This window comes from Alosa alosa, chromosome 18 (genome assembly GCF_017589495.1).
Source record: "Alosa alosa isolate M-15738 ecotype Scorff River chromosome 18, AALO_Geno_1.1, whole genome shotgun sequence".
Lineage (NCBI taxonomy): Eukaryota > Metazoa > Chordata > Actinopteri > Clupeiformes > Clupeidae > Alosa > Alosa alosa.
In genome coordinates this window covers 24,740,691-24,767,494 of record NC_063206.1, presented here as the reverse complement: position 1 = coordinate 24,767,494, position 26,804 = coordinate 24,740,691, and the positions used below count along the sequence as shown (strand labels likewise).

The 26,804-nt window shown below is 43.9% G+C and overlaps 1 protein-coding gene across 5 annotated transcripts; it reads right to left on the bottom strand.

Annotated features, from left to right (window-relative positions):
- Positions 1-41: 41 nt before the first annotated feature.
- Positions 42-25,356, bottom strand: rrbp1a (ribosome binding protein 1a). Of its 5 annotated transcripts, none has more exons than XM_048269464.1 (31): positions 25,167-25,355; positions 22,304-23,060; positions 19,369-19,520; positions 17,981-18,103; positions 14,885-15,037; positions 14,216-14,334; positions 13,792-13,945; positions 11,344-11,482; positions 10,532-10,713; positions 9,993-10,033; positions 9,659-9,746; positions 9,487-9,524; positions 9,047-9,128; positions 8,848-8,885; positions 8,634-8,718; positions 8,495-8,532; positions 8,178-8,250; positions 7,819-7,859; positions 7,500-7,587; positions 7,083-7,163; positions 6,882-6,974; positions 6,684-6,773; positions 6,473-6,565; positions 6,172-6,219; positions 5,894-5,989; positions 5,571-5,654; positions 5,123-5,203; positions 2,940-3,023; positions 2,226-2,324; positions 682-825; positions 42-539 (listed from the first exon to the last, which is right to left on the bottom strand). In XM_048269464.1, the coding sequence occupies exons 2-31, from the start codon at positions 23,031-23,033 to the stop codon at positions 501-503; spliced, it is 3,396 nt and encodes a 1,131-aa protein (XP_048125421.1). In that variant the 5' UTR covers positions 23,034-23,060; positions 25,167-25,355; the 3' UTR covers positions 42-500. The 5 variants fall into 5 exon arrangements, with proteins under 5 accessions (XP_048125421.1, XP_048125424.1, XP_048125422.1 ...); XM_048269467.1 differs by having other exon boundaries at positions 9,993-10,030; XM_048269465.1 differs by having other exon boundaries at positions 22,304-23,062; positions 25,170-25,355.
- Between the last annotated feature and the right edge of the window lie 1,448 nt (positions 25,357-26,804).

Below are 26,804 nucleotides of genomic sequence, written 5' to 3'. Positions count from 1 at the left end.
TCTGCCCTTGACTTCATGAACAACAGCAAACAAAACAGGCCTTTAAAGCTACATTGTAGTTTATTCTTTATCAAATTCATACATTTTTGTTACCAGCCAGCTACAGAAAGTAGCAGGCATACAATGTAATACATCATTGTACCTTAACATGTTCCGACTTGTCTCAACCTTTGACAATACAAACGATAAAGTCATTGCACTAGTTGATGTACATTTAACGTACATGCGGTTTCCCTTAACACTGAACCATTGGGGACTTTAAGCAAAGGCAAATTAGGGATATTTTCTGACATGGTCAGAAGTTCATTAATGGAATGTTTGTCAACATAAAAAAAAAAAAGATTTGTAACACATTTGTCTACATTTAACAATGAGAAGTTTGTCTTTTTACTCTTTTCCTTGAGTATTAATTAAACTACAGTACAACAAATCAACTTGCAGGAATGCATAACTCTGCTCATCTTAAGGCATTTTGGCAACTTGTATAGTGTTTGTCTAACTCAGACAGACGTCCCCTCTTTCACCTCCCCAGTCTCTACCTGAAAGACATTTATTTTTTAATTGTTACATCAGTTTGAACAAAAGCAGCAAATATTTAAAATGTATTATATATCCAGAATGCCTTAAAAAAAAGAAGTCTGAGGAAGTATTTTTTATATTTCTTTTTTTTAAGTGTGTTACCTTCGCTAGAAGTTGGTCACTGAGGGCCTTGACTGTGTCCTTCTCTTTGGCGAGTTGCTCATGACTGACTTTGAGGAGCTGCTGGAGTTTGGTGGCTGCCTGGCCCAGGTCCTTGGACAACTTCTTTTCCTTCTCCAGACGCTCCTGTGGGCCAAGTAATGACATTTGCGTTAAGCAAAATCTACATGCCAGAGGATCAATGTTGAATCATGTGATTTCTGTTTGGCACAAATATACCGCCGGAGCCATCCAACGCCCATGGGCAGAAATGGCTTTTATGTCAACCGATCAAAATGACTCAAAACGAAGTTAAAATATATAAAACGTTCCCAAATATATTCAATGCTGTTGCCATCTGGTGACTAAGGAAAATAAGTTATACGATTCATTTTCAAGCATCAAAGTGGCGCCAGGGCTATTTCAAGTCCTTCATAGATCAAAGACTTTACATTAGCATGGCCTTACCACCACAGCCTGAAAAAGAGTTGCAAAGAACACATGCAGAAAATGTGTTGGCTGGGTCAGAATTCTGTAGGATCATGGCTGAAGAAGCCATCTTAAAATCATGTGAAAATCCTTTATATGGCAAATCAGGGGTTTCACATTTAATCACATTTTCACAATTGTAGGCTGTTGAGTTGTATAACATTGGGAATTTTACATCTTAAGAAATGGCTGACTGGATTTTGTGGCTTACTCCCAATAATTATAGATTACCTGATAAAATGTGAAACCTGTTGACTGATGACTGGCCAAAGTCAACAAACTGAATGGGAGTAAAAGTCACATAATCCAACGGTCACATACGAAGGCTTAAACTACCCAGAATGTGTCATACTCAGATTCTAGTCAGAATATGAGTCTGATACTGCTCCACTGGGATGTGATTATGGCGCGCGTTTCAATCGATACAGGGGGTGAATCCTGTAGGAAGAACACCCAAACCATCCTTCTTCTCCACAATTGCACAATTGACCCAAGAGTGTTTTTCTGCATTAAAACAAATCAAATAAGCCGTGGAGACAGTATTTTTCATTGATCAACCACTACAGAGCCTGCTCCGGTATACGCTATAGCTCCAAATCGCAAACAGTGGATTAGCTAAGGGCCATGAGCGAAACGCTTCCCAAATAGCATTTTTTTAACCAGTAATATTGTTCAAAACAGCATCAAACTTCGTCAGTACACTGTTAATCTTACAGAAGACTGAGATCTCACACGGAGCATGACGTCTATTGCCGGAAGGTAATGCCTTATACGGACTTTCCTTCGAGAGGAGCTGGTAGGGGGACAGTAACTGCCAAGCATACGGTAATTTCTGTATGTAATACGAACATAGTCTATTTACTGTATTGCTAAAGCTACAGACATAACGATACTCCTTGGTACCCCAACAGAAGGGTGCCAAAAAATGGCACTAACAATGGAAACAAATAATTGCGTCCCGTACTGTACCGAACTGAACTGTGGAAACACACCACTTGTGAATTCCATAAAGAATATTCATGTGAATAAAATCCAGGTTCCAGTGAGCGGTGTGCTACCTTGAGTTCGACCACATCCTCCGTGTCAGAGGCAGGCGTGTCCCCTGCGGCCTTCAGTAGATCCAGTTGGGACTGCAGCTCCATCACCGTCCTCTGGGCCTACCCACGCACACACACAGAGATGCAGATATAGCACTAGTCCAACCCACACATGAAGAGAGGCACGGCTATATAATCAGTCCAACACACACACAGACACACAAGGAGAGGCTGAGATATATTGCCAGTCAAACACACAGAGGAGGAGAGTCTGAGATATATACCATCAGTCCAAAAACATGTCGCAGGAGAGACAGAGACATTGTTTGTGCAACACAAACGCAGGGAAGGAAGAAACGAAACACACACAGTGGACATACATGTCATTTGAGTGGCTACCCTCTGGCAGGTGTCTGCGCGGTCCTGTGGCTAGACTAATCAGAGGAAGGCTATCTTTACTTTTGAGGCCATCCCACTTCTGAACTTCAATATGCTCCCAGCCCCCTCCTCCTCCCTCTCCTGGGACTAATCCTCATACACTTACTTACACCCATTTCTGTCCTGTTCTTTCTTATGGTCCGGTCTTATATGTTGTTATATCTTATATGTCACTATGCCTGCATGATGATATTGCCCCTCGGGGATAAATAAAGTTCTTTTGAATGGAATTAAAGCAAAGCAGATACTGGTCAGCGGGTGGTGAGGGCACAGAGGTGGACAGTGGTGGTGGGTTACCTGCTCAAACTCCTCGGACATCTGCAGCCTCTGGCCCTCCTCCCCATGAAGTCTCTCAACCGTAGAGGCCAACTCCGCTTGGACCTGCACGAGAAGTGCTGAGACGTCAATTTGGCGAACACACACAAACTCTCTCACGCACGCACACACGCACACACGCACACAAAAGAAAATACTCATTAGTAAGGCCTCAACCAAACCAAAGACTTAAAAGTTGATAAGTGCAAGCATTTGTGCGTGTGTGTTCCTGCTTTGCTTGTTTGAGTTTGGGTGTGGGTATAGGTGTGTGAAAGTACTCATTGAGGGTTAGTGCTCAGTCCAGTCTGCTATGTAAGCAAAAAGTTGAAAAGAAAAAGAAGGAAAAAAACACAGTGAGAAAGTAGAATAGGAAGACCGGAACCTTTAACTCAAAAAAGAACATGTAGCAGTTAGTGTGAGAAAAAACAGAGTACACCTCCGCTTTCAAAAATAAATAAATAAATGTGAGCATGCTCGTCAGAGTGAGGAAAGTGCCCGTGGCCCTGTTCACACTGAGTTTTAAAATGCATCTTGGGTAATCGGATCACAGGTGGAGAGCCAAGACACAACAACATTACACATGTTACACGTTACACAGTGTTGTGCGTAATGTAACTACTTTTTCGGGTAACGTGCTACTACTGAAAATTTGGTAACAAAACGTAGTTTCTTTTTCAATTTGGCGCAACATTACTTATCCCAGAGAGAGATTTGACAGCGACACTGCTTTCTCAGCTGCGCGCTTGTGCAATAGTCATGAGCTCCACACAGTATGTGAGAGGCTGGTAGCATGAAGAGCAATTATGGCAAGCGAGAAGCAGCCAACGCTAACTTTTGAGGAATGGAGGTATTCCCATTACTTCAAACTCGTTGAAACTAAGGGGAGGACTGTGAGTGTAAGGTGTACACTGTGCCCTAGTGAGAAACTTTTGTCCACTGCCGTTAACTCAACGGTCAGCCTATTGATACAATTTGTACTAGCTTTGCATACATTTTGGGGTAGCCTGTTTAATGAAAGAGTATAAGGCTATAAAATAAGCCCTTGCGTATTTTGTGTTCACCTAATATGCATAAGATGTATCGAGACTATGTTATTTGATATTGTTTCATAGGGGTTTAGTGGTGGTGTTGAAGCCTATAATAGCCCAATGTTTTCTTGTCAAGTGCTCTGTTTGTGGCATTTTTTATAATAAAGAGCACACAAGAAATACCTGTCATTTCCTCCATAGTAGAACTTTATGTAGGCCTACACATTTAGGAACAGATACTGGGTTCTGCCCAAAGTCGAGCATAAAAGTGACGTAAAAATGTAACGAGTAACGTAAAAAGTTACCTTCCATAGAGCGTAACTAAGTAACGGGTTACTTTTTTAAGAGTAACAAGCAAATGCTACTTTTTAAAAGTAACTTTCCCAACACTGTCTGTCAAGCATCTTCAAGGAGGGTGTCTGGCTGACTACTTGAGCTCATATTCAATCACTGCCAATGTCACTTCCTCTAGAGGTTTCATATAAATTTACATTAGCATTTACACTACAAAACATATGCGGTAAAGTGAGTCTCAAACGGTAAGCGGTCTGAGTAATTGAATAAAAACGGGTTTTAATGGTTGTCTACACTTGGTAATATTTAGTATTACCTAAGGTCTCCTCTGCATTGAAGCTTTAGTAACTTTAGTTAGTCTCCATTTTGTCGCTTTGGATAAAAGTGTCTATGAATGAATAAATGCAAATGTACATGTACGCTTGTTTTTGGCATTATCAACTTGTGATGCAATCACCCAAGACACATTTTAAAGCCAAGAGTGAACAGGGCCAGTGATGACAAGGGCCGCAGCCACACTAGTGAAACACATAAAGATGGTTAGCATTGTGAACCGACTGTGACGCATTGGACATTTGGAGCAGGTCAGCAGGAGTCAAGAAGAATTTCAATATCTCTAGCTCATGATGTTTTACTCTCTAAGGGAGAGGAAAGGTATTTCCTTTAAGCCTAAAAGCCCACTAAAGTTATATCAACCATACATAATTTATTTATGTTTTTAAATTATTTTTCTTTAATAAAAACTCCTGTTTGCTGTGGTGCCCAATATGTCCAACGCTTCCCAGCAGGCCTTGCAGGGTGCCCCGGCGTGGTTATCGCACCCCAACCTCCGCACGGACAGACCTCAAGCTCTGATTGGCCGTTCTGCTCCTTCTTATCCTCTCTCTGAGTGTTCTCCGTCATCTCACTCAGCTGTTCTCTGACCTGGAATGGGAACCAGGCACTCAGCACACGTATACCCACAATAACACACTCACCACCACTCATAGGGTTTTTTTTTTATCTGTCTTGTTGTCCATCCTCCCTCCCTCCCTTCATTCCTCCCTCCCTCCAGTCTTAGCCCCTCCTTCTAATTAATTTTGTGAACGACAGGAGGATGGTTTCTCCCATTCCTCCATCCTCCTTGAAAAATTAAACATTAATTAGAAAAGAGAGGCTAACAAAATGTATTAGAAGGAGGGGCTAAGACTGGAGGGAGGGAGGATGGACAAAAAGACAGATGAGAAAACTCCAGAACCCAAAGTCCTGTTTCCGCCATAACCCCTCCTGGACACTAGGTGGCACCACTCACCAGAGACAACTCCTCCCTTTGAGCCTGTGCCTCCCTCTGCGCCACTTCCAGCTGTCGCTGAGTTTCCTCTAACGCAAGCTTCAGCTAGGGAATTTACACAGAAATAACATGAGTAAATATATGGGCACAAAATCATAAAGACACAACTTATGAAATTAAAGAATAAATACATCAGCATATATGAATGGATACATGAGTGATAATTAATGCAGCAAAGAATAAATATATGACCATAAATGAATGAATAAACAGCAAAGAATTTCAGATGAGAGAGAAAGAGAAAGAAAAAGAAGGAGAGAAAGAGTAAGAAAGAGATGCGTTACCTGTATCATCTCCTCAGAGTAGTTGTTGCTGTCTGACGTGGCCGACTCCAGCTGCTTCTCCAGCTGGGCCTCCAGCAGCAACACCTGCTCCCTCAGCTGCAACACACACACACACACACACACACACACACACACACACACACACACACACACACAAACGTCAAACACAAACGTCAAACATGGGCGACACACACACACACACACGTCAGACATGGGCCACATACATGTAAAACATGGGCCACACACACACACACACACACTCAAGCGCACACACACACCTGCTCTGAGTCTGCCGTCTCCTCCAGACTCTGCACCTTCTCTAGAGCCTGAGGAGAGAAGGGAGGCAGCACAGTTACACACAAAGGTAAACAAAGCTAAATGGAGAACTGTTCACCCCCGAGACCTTAAGAGAACCCTAAAGTATATACTGTACATCTTGATTTATTTCATATCTGAATTTGCATGTGCACGCACGCACTCACACACACACAAAGAACTGATAGTTCTGAGCTTCACAGGTTTTGGATAATACTACATGCAATTTCATGTCATCCACCACACACACACACACACACACACCGTTTTGAGCTGGTCCTGTAATTCCATGACCTTGGCCTTCCATCCTCGCTCTTCCTCCTCCACGCTCCTCTGCAGGTGTTTCAGCATGCCCTCCTGTGCACCAGACACACACACACACACACCTGAGCCAGCGAACACCATGTCTAAACCCACTGGGATTGACTTACTGTACAAGCTAGCCTAAACATGTTTAAAGGCCATCTGTGTGTACCGTCTCAGCCAGGACAATCCTGTACTGGTCACACTCAGCCTGTAGTGTGGTCTGGCTCTCCTCTGCGACTCGCAACTTCCCCAACACCTCCTTGGGCAGAAAAAAAAGAAAAGGGGTATGAGACCAGATATCTGACACACACACATACCCACAAACACATCCATGCCAGTGAGGTCCAACCAGAGCTCTGAGGCTTACCTCTACTTCTGTGCTTGGCTGTGGTTCCTGACTTTGTTGCCTTTGGTTTAGTGTCTCTTGTGCTTTCTGTGCAAACTCCTGCAACCATTTGGTCTGGAAATAAAGCATGCAAGATGATCAAACAACTACCCTAATGCAGCAAAACAGGACACTGAAAGTGACTAAATAGCAACTGAGCTTTAATTCATCGTCATCGGGCACCTCTTCTGTCTGGATATTGATGTGTGGAAAGAGTGAATGAAGAACCTCTTTGGTCTCTGCTTGAAATGCTGTGAACTCTGCCTACAGATAAAAAAATAAAAATTTTCATTAATGATATGGGCCGTAACTATAAACCTCGATTCAACACATTGAATGTGAGAGGATGTGAAGTTCTGGAAAAGAGAGGAACTAGTTCTCAGTCCTGTCAAGTTTAGTTTATTTTTTACTCAAACTGCACTCTAACCAATACATGACTTTGCATAAAGACTCATGTGGTTTCAATCGTAGATCTGCAGTTAGTGCTGCTTTCACAATATCCGCTGCAAACCACACACACACACCACACACACCACACACACCACACACACAGCTTATCTTCTGTGGCTCAGATGTACAAAGAGTGTCAAACTTCCTTACTTTGTCATCGCCCTTTGATTGTTCCGCTTCTTTCAACTTCTGAAGCTCCTGTTTCAGTGAGGTGACCAGTGCATCTCTTTCTGTTAGGCTGAGAGAATGGGGAAACGGCATCTTACAAATCAGAATGAACATCGGTCAACTGAAACACCTTCTTTGACCCCCAATGTAAGCCATGAACCCAAGCATGTGCAGTAATGTCCGTTATGATCGATGAGTTAACAAGCAAAAAGGTGTAAACAAATAACAAACAACAGAGGAGAAGTAAACAAACAACCAAAGAGGAAAAGTAAACAAGTACAGTAAACAATAAGACATGTACCTGCTCTGCAGAGATGCCAAGTCTGCTGTGTGGTCAGGCAGCTAGAAAACAAACAGATATGAGGCATGCATTAGGAGAAATGTAGCCGGACTATGGGCGGAAGGTGACGGACCCTGTGCAGGACATGCAGCAGGTGGACGTGTGTGTGTGTGAGAGTGTGTGTATGTCTGTGAGAGTGCGTGTGTGTGTGGGAGTATCTGTGTGTGTGAGTATCTGTGTGTGTGAGTATCTGTGTGTGTGAGTATTTGTGTGTGTGAGTATTTGTGTGTGTGTGTGTGAGTGTGAAAGTATCTGTGTATGAGAGAGTGTGAGTATCTGTGTGTGTGTGTTTGTTGGAGGGGATGACGACGCAATCTCACAAGATCAGCACTGCTCTTGGCTTGCTTCAGTTCCTCTTCAAGATCGACCACCTGCCTCTCTCGCTCCCTCAGGCTGCAAGCACAATGTGTTCAAACAGGATTTAGCAAAGTGCAGCCATGATGCTCATTCATACCACTACAGTCACTAAGAGTTCTTACATTAGAACTTAAAATTGGGCGAAGCTTGCCAGTGTACATTAACAACAGATGTCAAATCTGAGGGAGTGTGGCTCAGTAAATGGGGAACTGTGGCTGTGTACAGTTTATTAGCTGATAGCCATTAGCTATTAGCTTATGCAAACCTGAAGGACGCCTACCTGTTTTGTAGTGCTTCCAGTTCAGCTTTGCTGTCAGCCTGTTTCAAGAAGACAGTAATGGTGAATGGACTGCATTCATATAGCACTTTCGTTCTCATCAGAGCACTCAAAACACTTCAAGCTAACATACAGTACAAACCTGGCTTGATACACTTGCTTTCTCCTCCTTTGCTTGTTGAAGTTCAGCTTCCAGCGATGCTAACAGCGACTCCCGTTCTTTGAGACTATAGAGATGGGGAAAAAAAAAAGTGTAAGACGCATTACTTGTGAAAACGAAGTGAAAACATTAACCTGTCAGTTTGACAGAGAACACTTGGGAGGCTGATCGAAAGGGGTAAAGGTCCAACACTTACCTCACCCTTAGTGTCTCCATTTCGCCTGTCATCTCAGCCTGATGTAGTGGGACCAGAGAACAGACTATGAGCCAGCCTCAAAACATGCGACAAAACTCAACTACTGGACTTATAAGGTAAATGTTCTCTGAACGGGCTGAAAAGCAATGTTCCATATTCATTGATAACTTGTGTAGATAATGATAAAGGGCGCACGTACATTGCTGATATTTTTTCTCTCCATCTCTTCTTTCAGACTTCTCAGCTCCTCTGCAAGCGATGCTGTCAAACTCTGCTGCTCTCTGAGGTATTACAAGAAACACTCGTGAGGGTTAAATCTGTACACATGCCATGGAATTCATACAAAAATGAACACACATGTCATCATCAAAAAAGTGCTGACAGGAAAGCTAATCATTATTTCGTGGATGAACTAGGCTCATTTATAATTTGACCTGATAAATCTGATGACAAATGATAAATCTGTCCTGTCGAGACACATTTATTTTTCCTTGCTGTGTGATATGATGTGGGTGTATCCAATATTTAAGTTGTACACATTTTAAAAGGAACACTGATATGAACAAATATAATAGCTATGGCTTCAGCCATGTTGGCAGAAGATAGTTTGAACTGGGAGGAGACACGAGTCATACATACTGGCTAGGGGCTTGTTCGGCCTCTGTAGTGTTTGCAACCTGCAGATAGAGAAGTTCATTAGCACAACTGACAAAATGCATCATAGTGTGCTGCTAGAAACATTAACTTGTAAACAAATAATCCATAAATAAATAAATAAATAAATAAATAAATAAATAAATACTGTACTTACAGCACTAGTGATACTATCAGTTTTCATTTCCGCAAACTGCTTCAGTTGCTCTTCGAGGGCTGCCAGCTGGCTCTCTTTCTCCTTGAGACTGTGATAGATTTCACACTCACACTGAGTAATACTGATATTAAAGCAATAACACACTCAGAGAACTTTACAGACTTATCTATACAGATAGATCATGGAAGAATGCAGCTTTGAAAGACGATACCAGAGCAACTATTCTCCAATAGCTTTATTACATGGATATATAGCTGTATATGTCTTCCAAATTAATGAAAATAAACTTCTCTAAAATCAGATGCAAAAATCATAAAATCTCAGTGTGACACACCTGTTCTTCACCTGTTCCAGCTCTGCTGCAGATTCTGTCTGCTAAAGAGCAAGAAAAAGAGTCAGATTTGATAAGAAAAAAATAAATAAATAAAAAACAATCAGTCTGAGCTCAGTTTTACTGCTCTTTCGCAATATCCAAGTGCCATTTGGATTTTGTCATTAAGATCTCTACATTTACTAATCACATGCTTTTATTTTATTCATCACTTATGGTAAAGGTTAAGCAAACATAAAAACAAAGCACTCTGTTGTGAACTCTCTGATTTAAAAGGCTTGCTACAACTAGCCCACCACTAGCCTGGGTGTGTGGATTTAGTTCAATGTGCTCACAGACATGCCCACGACTAGTTAGGCCCTGGGTGTGTGGATTGGGTTCAGTATGGTCGCAAATATGCTCTCCATCTCTACAGCTAGGCCCTGGACATGTGGATTCGATTTGGTCATGTGGTGCGTTCCAGTGAGGTGCTTTGCGGTGTGGTTCGGTGTGGTGCAGCCTGGTGCGGTTCGGTACGGTGTTTAGGCTCAGGCCCCTCTCACCATGTGTCCGTCGTCCTCCTCGCGGCTCTGGCTGGCCTCCAGCAGCACATGGATGGAGCCCACCTGGTCCTCCAGCTGGGTCTTCTCCAGCTCAGCCTGGGTCAGCTTCTCCTCCAGGGCCTTCACCAGCACCTCGCGCTCCTCAAGAGCCGCCTCCGCACTCGACACACGCTCCTGCAGGTCTGCAGGGTCACACACGGACAGGGAGGCCAGGTCAGATCACACACTTTTAGTGCTTTCATGTGGCTGGGAAGTGAGAAGGCTCCCACTTTGGAACTCCATACTTTCCAAACATTCACTTGACAACAACAAACAACAACGTTGCTAATGTTCATAGGCTAGCTAACCAGAAGGCGTGATGTTAGCAGTTAAGTAGTTACTTAAAGTTACTCTGGAAAATACTGTTTAATATCACAAATATTATGAGTATAACATAAACAAACAATGAAGTGACTTATTTGGGCATGGAACAAGTCCATTTTTTATTGTCACTAGCACCTTCAAAAGAGGAACTTTGAGAGACAGGCTTCTCTTGCCATGTACAGAAATGTATGATCTTGTGTGTGAACTTATAGAAACTATACACAGAGGGTGACGAAGAATGAGAACCACATGCGTGAGGGAGGAGTGAGACATGTATTGTACACACACACACACAGAGGACATTTTTTTGCTCAATAAGAGGAAGGAGCTGATGTGAAACGCTGCATCGCACTTGTGTGTGTGTGTTTGTGTGTACTGTATGTGTGTGTGTGTGTGTGTGTGTGTGTGTGTGTGTTTCACAGAGCCTCCTGAGGTCCCGTTCTCCTCACCTGTGAGTGTGGTGCCCTCCTGCTTGCCCTGCTCCAGCTGGGCCTGGAGGCTGCGACTGGTGCTCTGGGACGCACGCAGCTCCTCGCTCACCTCCTCCAGACGCCTCTGCAGAGCCAGCTCGCTTGACGCGCGGCCCGCCTACAGGGAGCAGCAGAGAGACACACATGCACACGGTTATGGAGGTATAAAAGGTGCATAAGTCGCGAGCACATTTAACTGCAGATTTTGCATGCGCACACTAAAGTCACAAATGTGTAACAGTCAACTTGAAGCCGTACATTTTTATTTTTTTATCCCTTGTTAACACAAAATAGTGGCTACGGGTTCACAAATCCTTGTTACAGGTACACAAATCCTATCCTGCATCACAACTTCCAAGAGTCATTCACGCGACACTTTTGCTCCAATCGTTGCAGCACAGTAGGTGCAAAAGACATTCACCCACCCGTGTATGGAAAAAAAATATATATAATTTGTGTCTTGTGTGGAGAGTTTCAGTTGTTGTTTTCCTGACAGATACTTTAGCACCACGCAAGGTGATATAAATCGCATGTGTGCACGCCGAACAAATCGATAGAGAAAACAAGGCAGCCGGACCTGGATCCTGGAAGTTTTTCAGTCAGTCTTGGACATCTGCTGTGACTAATGTGTACTTGGTCAAATATAGACGTTTGCAAGCGTACACACACACGCACCAAACAGGATGCATGTATGTGAGTGACAACAAAAGGTGGTGCTACATGGCTGGGGTGGAGGACACTGAATGAAGTGGATTCATATGAATGTGCTGAGAGTCCACACACACACACACACACACACACACACACACACACACACACACACACACAGCAAATGTGTTGGTTTTCTCTAGATTCCAGGTACATTGAAAAACAATCTCTACTCTACAAAACCAAGCCACACCAATCCCCCTTTCGGAATATTCATTGCTCCATTACTTATTTTTTTTCACATTTTGCATCATATTCATTGTGCAACTTGCTAGAAGTGAGAACCGCCATCTTGTTCCACAAAGTTCCCCTTTTAGCAGAATGTCTGTTCTGTTCCTCCTGACTCATTCCCTCCGGGTGGAGGAAGAATGCGTCAAGGATGTGACGTGAATGAACACTGACTGACTACGACAGGAAGACTAGAGTTTGCGTTCAGAAACAAGAGGAGCAACGTTAAGACCTGTTTTTTTTTTAAATGACTCAGGAGTGATCTGATCATGAGGAATTGTAAGGATTCTACTAGTATGAGTATGTGTACACACACACACTCTCTCTCTAAAAAAGCCTTACAGTTCTAGTTCCAAGTTGGCATGGCAGCAAGAAAGTGACAAAAAAAAGCAAAGAAATGCTGACAAGATTTTTCTTATTTTAGAACCTAAGCCACACTCCGCTGGCAAATGTGCCGTTCTCCTTGGAATTCCATTTCTTTTTTTTCTTTAATCCCTCAAACCGCTTCTGGACGTGCCTCACTGCTCCAGCACGAACACATTCCACATTCATTCCGTTTTTGGAAAGAGTCATGTTTCCCCCCCACCCATCTACCCCACCCCTCGGCTCTGCTCTGGCCCAGCATTCCAGACCCAGCAGCACCAGCAGCAGCGAGGGATCAGTGCAGTGGTGGAGGGTTCCGATAGCATGTTGGACAGCCTCATTAAGGGAGAAGGGGTGGAGGGGAGGTGGAGGAGGGGGGGGCAATAAAAAGAATAAAAAAAAACAGGATTTTCTTTTCTGTGTTCATTAAATTACATTTACAGTACATATGTTCATTATGCTGACGCTTTTATCCAAAGGGACTAATAATGAGGACTAACATTCACTGCTGTCTACCACAGCACCGAAATCAACATGGCAGAGCATCTGACAAGAGTGGTCTGTTTATCAGAGTGTGAAATAGATAGAGACAAAAAGGGCAAATCTACACTTATCGCACTGCAGTTAAAGTACATGGTACATAGTATGATGAGGTGCTGGGTCCAGGAATTATCTGAATGTGCGTTTAGCCAGTACATTTACACAATCTCTAAGATGAAAGCATGCATCTTAAAGATGTAGGGAGTTCTACATTATTTACAGTACGTCTGAGACAGAGAGTCTCTTCTGATCTACATGTCGGCAGTATTTAGTTACAACCATAATCAGACACCTGGATCTAATACAGCAAAGCTTCTAAGAGCTTGATTATCTAATAGGGACGTGTCATTACAGGTCTGTAACTCAGCACTACCAAAAAGGGGTACAGCTGAACATCTGTAACCCCTACAAACACTCAGACACACACACACTCACACACACTGACACACACTGACACACACACACACACACACTCACTCAGACACACTCACACACAGACACTCACACACTCAGACACACTCACTCAGACACACTCACGTAAAAACACACCCCTTGAGCCAACACGGTGTGGCACGTGGCCAACCTCACCTGCAGCTGTGAGAGCTGGTTCTCGGCGGCCGCCACCTTGGCCTCCAGGCCCTTCCTGATGTGCTCGTCGGCCTGCAGTGCCTCGCTCTTCTCCCCCACCTCCTTGCTCAGTTTAGCACACTCCTGCCTCAGCTTGGCTAGCTCTGCATTTTGCCTGGGCAAGACCAAAGCAGTTCCATCACATTACAATTACTCACTGTTGCAGATGTGGTTTTTCATATGATGCCAGAGTGGCAGACAATGGCTTAAGCAAGCTGACTCAAGCAACAGACACAAACACAAACACACAGACAAACATACGCAGACACACAAACACAGACTGAAACACAAATGCAAACTTTCGCCAGAGTGTGAGTGTGTAGAGGGGAGAGGCGGGTCGGCGGGGGTCAGAGAGTGTCTGGATGTCTGGTCTTTGATGACTCACTTGCTCTCAGTCTGGCTGGTGGCCTGGTTGAGGGCGTCGCGCAGGATGGAGTTCTCCTGCTGCAGACGAGCCATCTGAGCACTCGGGCCCTTATCCAGCTGATCCTGCAGACTCTGGACCTGAGGGGGAAGACCATACACGCACAAAAACATGAATATACACAGAGACATATACACCCACACACATGCATATTTATATGCATGGCACACACACACACACACACACAGATATATAGTCACGGATATATACACACACACACACATCTGTAGGCACAATTTCCCCTTTGTTGCAGCACTAAGTGAGTTGGCTAATGTGTTTGCAGTTCCCTCTGACTTTTGTTGTCAAGAAACACACAGACACACAGACACACAGACACACAGACACACAGACTGGTCCCTATTCACGTCTTGACGTGACTTAGTTTTTCTGTAATGATTAATCGCCTGCACCTTTTCAGTCACACAGGTGTGGTTGGTGTTTGTGTGTGTATCCGTATCCGTGAATATATATCATTGTGTGTGTGTGTGTGTGTGTGTGTGTGTGTGTGTGTTTTTCCGTGTATACTTTTGTTTGTTTGTATCCGTGTGAGTGTGTGTTTCCATGTATGTGTGTGTGTGTGTGTGTGTGTGTGTGTATGTGTATGTGTAATGTGTATGTGTGACCTCTGACCTTCGTCTTGTACTTGTGCGTCTCGGCCATGTGGTCCTGGTAGCTGGCCTGCATGCGTGCCTGCAGCGCCACCATCTCCTGCTCGCGGGCACTGAGCTGGGCAGTGAGGCGCGCCTCTGTCTGTGCCACCTTGGACTTCTCAGTGGACAGCTCCTGCACAGGAGGCACACCACTCCAGCGTCAATCGTCACATTTCTTACGCTTGTCTGTTCAACTAAACTAGGGTTAGCAGTAGTTAGTATACTATCATATTTCTTACTGGTTCAACTAAACTAGCGTAAGCAGTAGTTAGTATACTATCATATTTCTTACTGGTTCAACTAAACTAGGGTTAGCAGTAGTTAGTACACCATCATATTTCTGACCGGTTCAACTAGTACTAGAACTAGTATTGACAGATGCCATAGTAATTCCTAGCTATCGTCTCATCTGCACAGTATCTTAAATGTTAAACCTCTAATGCTGTAGCTATAACTCTGTAGTGCTTAAATGTTAATAGATTAAATGTTATTCCATTACTGTAAGTCGCTTTGGATAAACGTGTCTGCCAAATGAATAAATGTAAATGTGACTAAACTAGAATTAGCAGTAGTTAGTATACTATCTTAACTCTTACCTGTCCAATTAAACCAGATTAGTAATAGCTGTTACGACCCCCTGTGCCCCTTCAGGCCTGACATGGCCATTGCATGGGCAATGCCGCCCTAGCTTGCCCAATTAGCTAATCATACACACCTGGTGAAGGTGTGTGGGTATTTAAGGGGTTGTTCTCTCTCTCGATTTGGGCACTTTTCTGTTCTGGGTTATCGCTCCTCCACTAGCACTTTCTTTCTATCTTGGTACATCATACTGACTTTGGCATACACACACCCACATTAACACACTTGCATACATGCTTTTACTTTCCCCTAGAAATTTTTTGGTAATGGTTATTTATTGCTTTTGGTTACTTTTAAATAAATACTTTATTGGTTAAAGTTATCTCTGTTGTCCGAACTCCCTCTTTATGTTGCGGCTTAGAGCCGGGTCGTAACATAAATTGGGGGCTCGTCCGGGATATAGTGAACACTTTGGGAGTCTGGACTGTGGAGATTTTGGGTGAGAAATGTGCTGGTTGTTGAAATTCCCTAGTGGTGTAGCCTAGCTACTTAATATTGATATTGGTCAGAATCCGGTTAGTAAGAGTGCTCCAGCTAGGTTGCTAGCAGCCTCTCCTTCGAAGTACTATTTGTTATTTTGATTTGTTAATGTTCATTGTTTTGAGGGGTAATCCTGGTCGGGGATCTCGAATTCCTATCGGGAGCACGCTATTCGCGCAGTCTCACTGTGACAAAGTTCATGCGTTAACCAGTCGCCCCGAGGCCGGCAGGCCCTGGAAGACTAGCGAGGTGAAGTTAGTTTCTTTGGTGGTAAGTAGGTACCGGAATTCTATTGAATAACTAAGTGGATTAACATTGATTAACACCAGCAGATTTCTCACTAGAAGTTTGGAGCATAATTTGGGATGTGTATGTGGTAATGGTAAGTGTATGTCAGTTTTAAGTATAGTTTACTGATTGTTTGTTTGTGTAGTAGAGCTTGCTTTCACCCAGTTGAAATCCTTACATTAAACATCACTTTAGATCAGCTCAGGTAGCTATTGCAGAGATGGTTTAATGATTTTCATACTGGAGGGTAGTGAGCACTCGTCTATTTCTGTGTTTGAGAGTGAGGGCCTTTGGTTAAGCTAGTTTAACTTAAGTTAGTTAAAAAAGTTTGTTTGGACGTTTGGTGAAACCACATGTAGCCTAAGCCAGGGTTGGCTAGGATTTGAAGAATGACTTTGGTAAACTTGCTTGGTGCAAGTAGTCATTCATGTGTGTAAGTAAATTGGCCCGTAGTTGTGTAGAACAGTAGAGAAGCTGTTACTTTTAAATAAATACTTTATTGGTTGAAGTTATCTCTGCTGTCCCGACTCCCTCTTTATGTTGCGGCTTAGAGCCGGGTCGGACTCGTAACATAGCATGTTTCATTTTTTCATACTGTTTCTACCGTTTCTAGTAATCATAAGTATATAAATTACATTAGTATACGGCAAAAGCCTCATTTATGGCTGCCATTCCTATGCCCTTATAAGGATAAGATAATTTGCTGACAACAAACCAGTCACTTCACCATCTTCTTAGAAGACAGACACAACAAACCAGTCACTTTACCATCTTCTTAGAAGACAGACACAACAAACCAGTCACTTCACCATCTTCTTAGAAGACAGACACAACAAACCAGTCACTTCACCATCTTCTTAGAAGACAGACACAACAAACCAGTCACTTTACCATCTTCTTAGAAGACAGACACAACAACCTCCCATGTGACTGATTACATAATAGAGGTTGTATATGGCCTTCCCTGCGTTGAGACCTCCCATGATTGACTGCAAACATGTGACCTGTCACAATTGTTGAAGTACCGGAGAATCATAAGAGCTCTGGGAGTGAGTTCAGTTGATGTCTGAATGCCTGCCTTGTATGTGTGCTGACCAACTGACACACTCGTCGTAACAGACAGACAGACTTCTACCAGCCTAAGCTCAGTGATTCATCTCAGTGTGATGTATGTGTGACCGGTGAATTCTGTGGGGATTACCGGCATGTGAACACAAGTGGCTGACCAACACATCACTAAGATAAATGTAGTAATGTTGACCACTGCAAGAACATGTCTGTGAGAACCATAACATTATTTGATGAGGATAACAAAGTGCATATTGACAGCATGCAGGGCTTAGCTCATCCCTTTACCCCACAGGAAGGGATTGTAACTATGTGAACATAAGCAGCTGGTGTACACATACCCAAAGAAGACAAGAGGAAATGGACGCTGTTGATTACTACAAGGATGTGACTATGAGAACTGTACATTTCCTCGTTGAAGGACAAAAATGTAGTTTTGGGGAACTTTGGGGGAAAAAAATGGATGGATGCTGGACAAGTGACTATGAAGGCTGTGTGTGTGTGTGTGTGTGTGTGTGTGTGTGTGTGTGTGTGTGTGTGTGTGTGTGTGTGTGTGTGTGTCTGAGAGAAAGTAGAATCTAGTCCTTCCCCCCCACCCCACCTTGGTCATCTCACGGAGGCGGTTCTTGGCGGCAGTGGCGTCCTGTTGCTCAGCAGTCAGCTGTTTTTCACGTTCCTCCAGCTGCTTCTTCAGCACTGCCACGGGGTCGCCCTTCTGAGTGGCCTGCAGGGGGCGACACAAACCCAAAAGGGCATTTACATTACATTACATTTGGCTGACGCATTTTTAGCCAAAGTGACTAACAACATGGTAAACAGTTTAAGTTTTAGAGCAATTCTCAACAATTTTAGGACAATTTGTTCAACAATTTAGGACATGAGGGACCACACGCCAACATCACAACATGGTCCTGAAACTGATGACAAGCAGTTTGATAATAAATAAGGCATGTTTTGTGTTCCTGTGTAAACAAGGTGCTCCCAACACCCAGATCATTGGTTTGATAGCCAGGGAACACATATGAAAGGGGATGTGTGTACAGTGGTTGCACTGGCTAAACATGAAAAGAAAGTTCAACAGCTCTTGAGGTAATGTTCTTGTTCTATGATGTCAGATAAGTGAGATTTAGATAAGAATGTCCACAAAGTGGCTGAATGGCAAATGTCGACAGTTTAGAGCTCTCCATAAGAGAACCATTTGGCAAATTGTTTGTCCTTAAATGTTTCCTATGGCAAACAGTCACTATTTACCCGGCTGACTGTTTTGAGTGACTGGCTACAGAGTTGATTGATCGTGTCTGAGTAAGTGATTGATTGGGCTGTGGCAGTGCAGTGCAGTCTGTGAACTGTCTGTTGTTTGCTGCTTAGCAACAGGGCCACTGTAAAGGGGGCAGTAGAATGGGTGGGTGGAGCTCTGGAGAAAAGGGGAGGAAATAGTGGATGTGTCTTTGTGGCAGAGACAACTGATGAACCTAAGCTAGCAATAGCAACTATAACATTTTAAATGAATAAGTGTTGTTTCAGTGAAATGGTGATTAGTTAGAGATCATTAAAGGCATGGATGTTTTAGGTTGGCTTATAACAATATACAAGTTTAATCAAAGTCCTTAGCTGTTAACTAGTTAGCCCAGATTAATAGCAACGTTCCTTTTGCTACCTATTCACAACCCATTCCTGTGTGAACGTTAGCTAGCTAGCTTGCTTTGTTAACAGACAAATTTAATTGGCATATAGGAAAGATGCTGCCTATATAAGAAGATCTGGATGTCCTGATATGGGCAAAGATGGTAATCGGATCTCTTTATATGGGCAAAGATGGCAGCCTTTGGGTCTTTTTTGTAGGTGAACTTCAGAGGTCTATAGAGAATGTGTGTAGATCTGTGGAGATATTGGGTGGAGTTCAGTTCAAAGTGGGTGAGATTTTTGGAGAGAGGGGGTGTCCTAAGACAGTAAGTGTAGATCTGTAGAGGCATTTTGACGCCTCCTCACCGTATGCCAGGTTCCAACTCCAGACTTCTCGCTCAGGATCTCAATGAGCTGCTGGGCCTCCCCCTCGCTGAACATCATGCTCTTCACCGTGGAAACCAGCGCCTTGTAGGGCAGGTACAGGGCGGCGTCCACCGAATCTGTTGCCACGGCAGCTGCAAGACATCAAAAAACATTCACATCATACTTCCAAATTGTGCTGGAAACACAACTTGGTCAACAGTGCTGGTTTGCAACTTTTCTGCAGACTTCACTTCACGTAAGTTTTTCTCACACTCTTGTGAGTGCATGCTTAGTGCTGTAACTTTTGAGGTACACACACACACACACACACACACACACACACACACACACACACACACACACACACACACAAAGACTGGCAGAGGGCCTCTGAAAGGGACTGGGGTGGAGAAGGAGAAGGCTGCTCCTGTTCCTCTGCAGACGTTACCTCAGGCTGCCTAGCGCGAGTGACTCCCCCTGCCAACCACTGAGCTAAGCAGCTTCCTAACCACACGCAGGGTAGGCAGGCAGGCAGGAGCCAACCAGCTACAGAGGCATTACATCCTCATAAACATACTCGATCCTTGTGAACGGAGCATTCACTCATTCGCTACAAAGTTATTCACTATATAGAACACTATGTAGTGAATGAGGGCATGTTCCAAACACAGAATTTGAATCTCATAGTAAGATTCTGTTTACATACAACTTATGTATCCCAGTTCTGTTTCCCATTTGAAATCTACCTGTTATGTTATGGAGTTAGTAGGCAAACTATTGGCCTACTGATGGCCTTCTGTGTTAGTCCCAGTGCATTAGTGTGCCAATGTGGCACATGTGTGATCCTTGCTTGGTTATTAGCTATGTTGAGGGCGGTGGCAGCGTCTTATTAACCACACGGCAGCCAGAGTACACCCTCAAAAGTGGCCACCAAGAAGCTATAATCATCAAACCCGCCCTTGTTTTGGAGCCTTGATCCCAGATGAGGGGCCTGTTGGCAGAGCGAGCCTGACAAAAACCAGCACACGCCAAAAACCACAGCTAAGCACTTAGGTGAAGTGGCAAGACATGCGCCGCCTCCTCCACTCACCAGGCTGCTAGGGTAATTAGCCAGCGCTAACAGGATGGAGGCTAAAGGTGGAGGCAGCAACACCACTGTGGCCGTAGCAGCAACAGCAGCAGTAGCGTAGACTGGCATGGGCAAAAGGGGGTAAAGTGGCACAGTGGCACCAGACAGAGATGGTACACTGGGCAGTGCTGAGATGTGCTCATTGTTGGGGCACTGGAGGCCTTTGTGGTCTAAAACAACAGGGCAGTTGAGCGAGAACACAGTTTAGACAAGGCCCAGACACTAGCGGAGGAACGGGGAGCCCGGCTCCTCCTCCTCATCCGTGAAAAGGCCAGGGTTTCTTTGCCAAGCTTTGCTCACCTGTGTGTGTGTGTGTGTGTGTGAGAGAGTGAGTGAGTGAGTGAGTGAGTGAGAGAGTGTGTGTGTGTGTATATGTGTGAGGGAGTTCTCCACAGTACTTCGTTCCCATGGGCACGGTTCCATCAGAGGCTTAGGATGCAATACCAGAGAACAATTCAGAAGGAAAAAATGTCTTACTGGAGTTGTGAATCAACCAGGCAAAAACAACTACTAGGGAAATGTAGGAAACCTATGCGTGGAAAAACACTCATGCAAGCACAAACCAGGCTAAAGTGTGAACTAATGACTTTTCACTGCAAGTAGAGAAAGTTGAATTTGACTTTAGACCACAATCAAAGTGTGTTTCCATTCCAAGATCATTATTCATTGCAAGCCCATTTTAAACAAGACTTCTGCTCACACCTAAATGTTGATGCTGTGATCACCATTTATGTCATTAATAGCACTGCTTGTAAAAACTACCACATAGGTATAGCTATGCAGATTGAATGAAAAACTTTGTCCAGTCTTTCAATGTGTAGCATGCATTTGATCAAGCAAGGCACTACCAAAATGTAAATCATGGAAAAAAAATGGATGCAAGTGGAGCTTTGGTGTACGTTTACATTTAGAGTTGTAGACATCACAACCAATCTTTTATGCATCTCTTTCTGACGGTAACAACCACCTCTCGATGAGTCCTCCCGAAACTTATGTGATCACAATTACATGCACTGCTGGTATTTTAAGACTTTTCAACACCCCAGAAGTTCAAGCAGTTATCTCTGCATCTGGCAATGCTGAAAACAAACCCCCAGCACACACAGACTCACAATGATGGATTCACTCTGGGCAGCTTAGAGAACAGTCTGTGTTTTGGCTAATGCTGTTCCTGCTCAAAGGGGTCATTTCCATTTTCTCCAAAGGGCTAATTTTAACTACTAGATAAACATCAAGCGTGTCCATCAAACACTTAGATCTATCCACACATGGGGCTATCAATGGCACAGACTGTATCCTGTTATTCATCAAAGACTACCCAGTTTTGGGACAATAACTCAACAAAAAACTTCATACAGTCTAAATATACCCCATGTATCCAAAATAATACAGGGGCTATTCATATCAAGTCATGTTATATCATAGAAATGCTGTTGAAAGAGGCAAACTAATGGTACTGACAGGCTACTCTACAAGTCCCTCTTAGTCAATGTGACAATGTTGTACTTGTGCGATGCTTGCTGGTGTACATAAACAAACAGACAAACACACCACCACCATTACAGAAGCAGCCTGAAGAGTCCATTGTTCCCTGCACATGTGGGCCTAGGCAAGCGCACTGTGGTGGGGCTGGAGGTTTTTTGTTTGTTTAGCATTTGCTTCATATATGAGCGAGAAGTAAGTCCACTCCACCCTATTTTATTGAGGTAAATGCAAATGAGGATGTTGACTTTATTATTATTATTATTATTATTATGAACCCTGCTATTGACAAATAAGGGCCAGAGGACAGGTAACATTGCTCACCTGGCTCAGCCTTCTTCTTGGAGCCTCCCTTCTTCTTGGAAGGGGCCTCAGCTTTGGGCTCTTCAGCTTTGGTGGGCGCAGCAACAGCAGGGGCAGCTGGAGGGGCACTTTTCTGGGCGCCCACTGGGGGCACTGCCATTACGGGAACCTCTTTGACCACAACCTCGGGCTTGGCAGGAGCGGGTTTCGGGGCGGCGGCCTGCTGGGTTTGGGCCGGCTCCACCTTGGCAACCTTCTTCTCCTTCTTCCTCTTGTCCTTCGGGGAGGGGGCTGCGGGAGCCTCAACCTGAGCAGCGCGGGGGGGTGCGGCCGACACAGGCGGGGCAGGGGCAGCAGCGACGACCGGAGCTGGGGCCGGAGCGGCAGCCAAAGGGGCAGGGGTGGGCGCAGGGACCGGAGCCACCACCACAGGCTCGGGAGTTGGGGGTTCGGCGGGCGTCTCGGCCTCGCTCAGGTCAGGTGTCGCGGTGTCCGTGTCGGGAAGCTTCCCGTTAGGCTTGTCGTCCTTCTTCTTCCCTCGGCTTCGTTTGTCCAGCGCCTTGTCCTTCTTCCTCTTGTCCGCCCGCTGGGGCTGGATCTTATTCAGCTCCTGCCTTTGCTTGGCCAGGGCCTCCTCGTACGACGTCTCCTTCATGGAGAAGGTGGAGACCAGGGCGATACCGATGGCCGAGATCAGCATGAACCCGCTGAAGACCATGATGCCGAGCGTTTGGGGGTCATAGATGTCCATGACTGCCACTTCAATGTCCAGTAATGCCTGTTAAAAAAAAAAAAAGAGATGTCAGAAATTAAACGAAACGGCCTGCAATTACACAGGGCTTTAAAAGCAAGAGTCATCAGTACTGGAAGTAATCCATAATCCTAAATATAATCTATAAGCATACAGCTTGAGGATATCACTGGCCTAAATACTTAACCAAGATGTCATGCAGTGGCAAATTGAGCCATTATCTGAAAGATCTTTGGTTTCAGTTCAGAGTCCAAACACACCCTCCGAGCGGTAATCACATCCCTCCCCCTGCTTCACTTTCATTCAGGAATACGTAAGACACTGTTGCCATAAAGCCATAGACACATATATTTGTATACTCTTCACAAGCACGCTACATTTTTGCCAAGTCGCACAACATTTTAGTAGAAACCAAGAGGTGCATCAAAATTCTTCGGTTGGCACCGGGAAGCCATGCCAACACTGGGTGCCATTCTGTAAAAATAGAGCCAAGACCTAGTCTCCTTCAGCCCTCTAACAGAAAACAGATGTATGGGGCAAATAATACATACAGATTACACTATGCCCACACTAGCCTCAGAATGCTGACTTTTAGACAGAGGTGGGCCCTTTGTAGCCCACCTCCACCCACCCATAACAAAATTTAACCATAGTTGGCACAATCCCCAGAGGCACATTTCTGCCAAGCAATTCCAGGCTAAGTCACTCTTTGCTTAAGAGGCACTGCATTTTCCAGTAATATGCCCATCAATGAATTGTTGCTATGTGGAAAGTCTTGGGTGTAAGATAACAATGTAAGATAAAGATACAAGCAAGCTCACTATGGTTTCCATAGTTAGGAGTAGCTTTAGAGACAAGAATCTCCAGTCCAGAGACATAAAGGGAATAAGAAATACTTCTCTATACAAGCTAAACTGAAAGATACGGTGCATTAGTAATCATACATATTAATATACCGTACATAAACTGGATAAGATTGTATGCATGTAGCGGTTAAAAGTACACACCAATGCTCGTCTTTGTAAATGAAAGGGGAACTGACCAAAGGGAAATAAGCAATTAATGAATTATGACGCACAAACAACTGCGGCTTTCTCCCAGTCACTTTGCTTCGCATGATGTTCACGATCTTGGGACACTTCTGCTAAACTTTCTAGTTTGCATCCGGCTGCCTTTCTGAGCCCAGAAAGTCAACTGCAGCACAAACGCATAAAGGCAAAAATCATACAACACTGATACAGTCCCGGTTTCCTTTCATACACTGTCATCTTATGTCTGTTGCATTAGCGATGATTGCATCCTTAAAGTTAATGAGATGTAGTCTACACAACAATCTTGAAAACAAACGAACTTTTTACCTCAAAAAAATAATGAACTTGAGGTCAAGATCGTGTTCAGTGTCGCAAGCTGGTCACGGTAAATTTTAAGCTGACGTTGCCTATCCCAGCTCGCCCCGCAAGTAACGTTGGAATAACATCAACTCTTCATTAGTTTTCATGAATCAATGCGCGCATAGCCTATAGTCTCTTTCTTTCTGTCTTTAGTCCATCAAGGTGTATACTTTTTGAGGAAAAGAAATCAGGCAGCTATCTTTGAGTGATACACCAAGTTAATTCAATGAGACAGCCAAGGAACCATAGTGCCCCCGATCAAGCTAGCCCACTGGAACCTGTGATCAGCATTCATTATCAAAGACATGGACGAGCTAGCATTAGCAAGACTGCTATGCATAATAATTTATCATATCTGATTTGTCTAGAGAAGAACCACAATAATAGTGCACGCAAACAATCACAATAAATCACTTACTTAATTAACAGTGCTAGCTGGGCTCGCTAGTCAGTAAGCTAGTGGTCAAAGGCATCAGAAACTCATCAAATGGCAGGACGCCTGTCCCATCATCAGCATCTATGAACGGTGGTTTAACAACGTTACTGGCTGCTGGACCCAAATTAAAACCAAACCACAACTAAACTGTCTTGTTAGCCACCTAGCCTTCATTGTCTATCGCATATCCTACTAACATAGCTTTGGATAGATTACCCTAACTGGCTACTAAGATGGCAATAATCCATTAAGAAATCGTATAAACGTGGTCAGAAAACTGACCGGCATAATCGTCTTTCTACAAACCTTTTTTTATTTTCTGCACACGTCAGTCCGACCAGGAAAACCGAAAAGCTCCAGCGATGTTTAAAATATTTTTCTCATCCAAAGTGAAATATGTGGCTATCCCAAGGCTCAGGCTCTGTCTCGATGTCTCCCTGTATCCGTGGTCTGTGGAGTCGTGGCACTTTCTGTGAGCTGGCACAACGCCGGGTCCGTGGCCCACTGACTATTAAAACAGACTATATCTAATTGGTTAGAATATAATCACTCAGTCGCATGTAGCCAACCAAGTCACCGATCTCCAGGCAGTATGAGATATGCGGAAGTCTGCGCTAGTAATACTGGGAGCTGTAGTTTTTCTGTTTATACCAGGAGGAATGTACTTTTATGGACCATGCATAAAGATACAAGCTACATCATTGACAACCACATTACAGCTTGCATTCTTGAAACCATGAGCGAACGTTATAGACTACAACACTGTATTTTAGGTCATGTCAACATTCTCTATCACACACACACACACACACAACAAAACACACACACACACACACACACACACACACACACACACACACACACACACACACGTAAGGGAAAATGTATTGTAGCCTACACCGCTAATTATTGAAAAATAAGTCCCGACAGGGCGAATCGAACCCCGACGCGCAGCGGAGGGGTTTTGCTTCGACCTGAAGTCCCCAGGGCTCAGGGGGCCCTGAAGCTCGAGCCTCTGTTTTGAGGTCTATGTTCTCCACCAGGGGCGTAGCACAAGATCCTGGGCCCTATGGCAGTCCTGATGGGCCCCATGAGATGAGAAAGAGAGCTAATAAAGAGGGAGCAGGTACAAAACAGGCGACAGCATCGTTTTTAACACATCTCTGTGTCCAGATAGGGACAACACAGTTTGTACTGTTTCCTTTTTTTATTTGTTAATACGTGTTGAAAATAACACAACTTGCGTTGAAAACAACACATCTTGCGTTGTTTTTTTAGCACATCTCTGTGTCCAGACAGGGACAACACATTTGTTTTATCTGCCTCAGAGTAGGGAATTGTTGGCCTACGGTGTGTGAGATTTTTGTCATGCAAACAAGGTTGTATGTCTTGCGAGGACCCACAGTTCAAAGAGGATGTTAAGAAAATCTGACAGTTGTCTGCTATAATTGTTTTAAATTTCAGTGTCCAGTAAGCACCTTCACGTATCTTAGACTCTATTGTCATTAATGAATTGGGTTTGACATTTACTGTACTCAATTACAAGGCTGTTAATTTTAGCCCTTTGTGGAGCAGGAGATTTCAGACAGCACACAAAGGCAAATATGCTTTCTTTTGTTTACTCATGGGCGTGTAAGGACCTGAGTGTGAAGAAAAAAAAAACAATGCACATTAAGCAATGAAAGCTACAAGTCTTCATGACATTATATCTGAAAACATGTGCATTATGGTGGCACTTCAGTGCCCCCCTGTGAAATAAAATATGTGTGAAGATCTTAGATTTGTTTGTGTGCTCCACACTTTTTCACTTTGCTCATGTGAGAAATAACCCAAAGAGTAAGGCAGCATGTTGCTAATTTAAACCTTTCATTTGACTAAACTAGTTCCACAAGCTTTGATAGAGAGATAGAGACAGGAACATGGGGAGGCACCAACACCTTTCTC

What these genes read in the sequence shown, in the direction of transcription:
- rrbp1a (XM_048269464.1), bottom strand. Translation starts at nt 23,033, where the DNA reads ATGGACATCTATGACCCCCAAACGCTCGGCATCATGGTCTTCAGCGGG. An exon ending in TCAATATCCAGACAGAAGAG is followed by an intron (nt 6,975 to 7,082) that starts GTGCCCGATGAC and finishes CTTTATTTCCAG; the next exon opens with ACCAAATGGTTGCAGGAGTT. An exon ending in TGTCCGAGGAGTTTGAGCAG is followed by an intron (nt 2,325 to 2,939) that starts GTAACCCACCAC and finishes GTGCGTGGGTAG; the next exon opens with GCCCAGAGGACGGTGATGGA.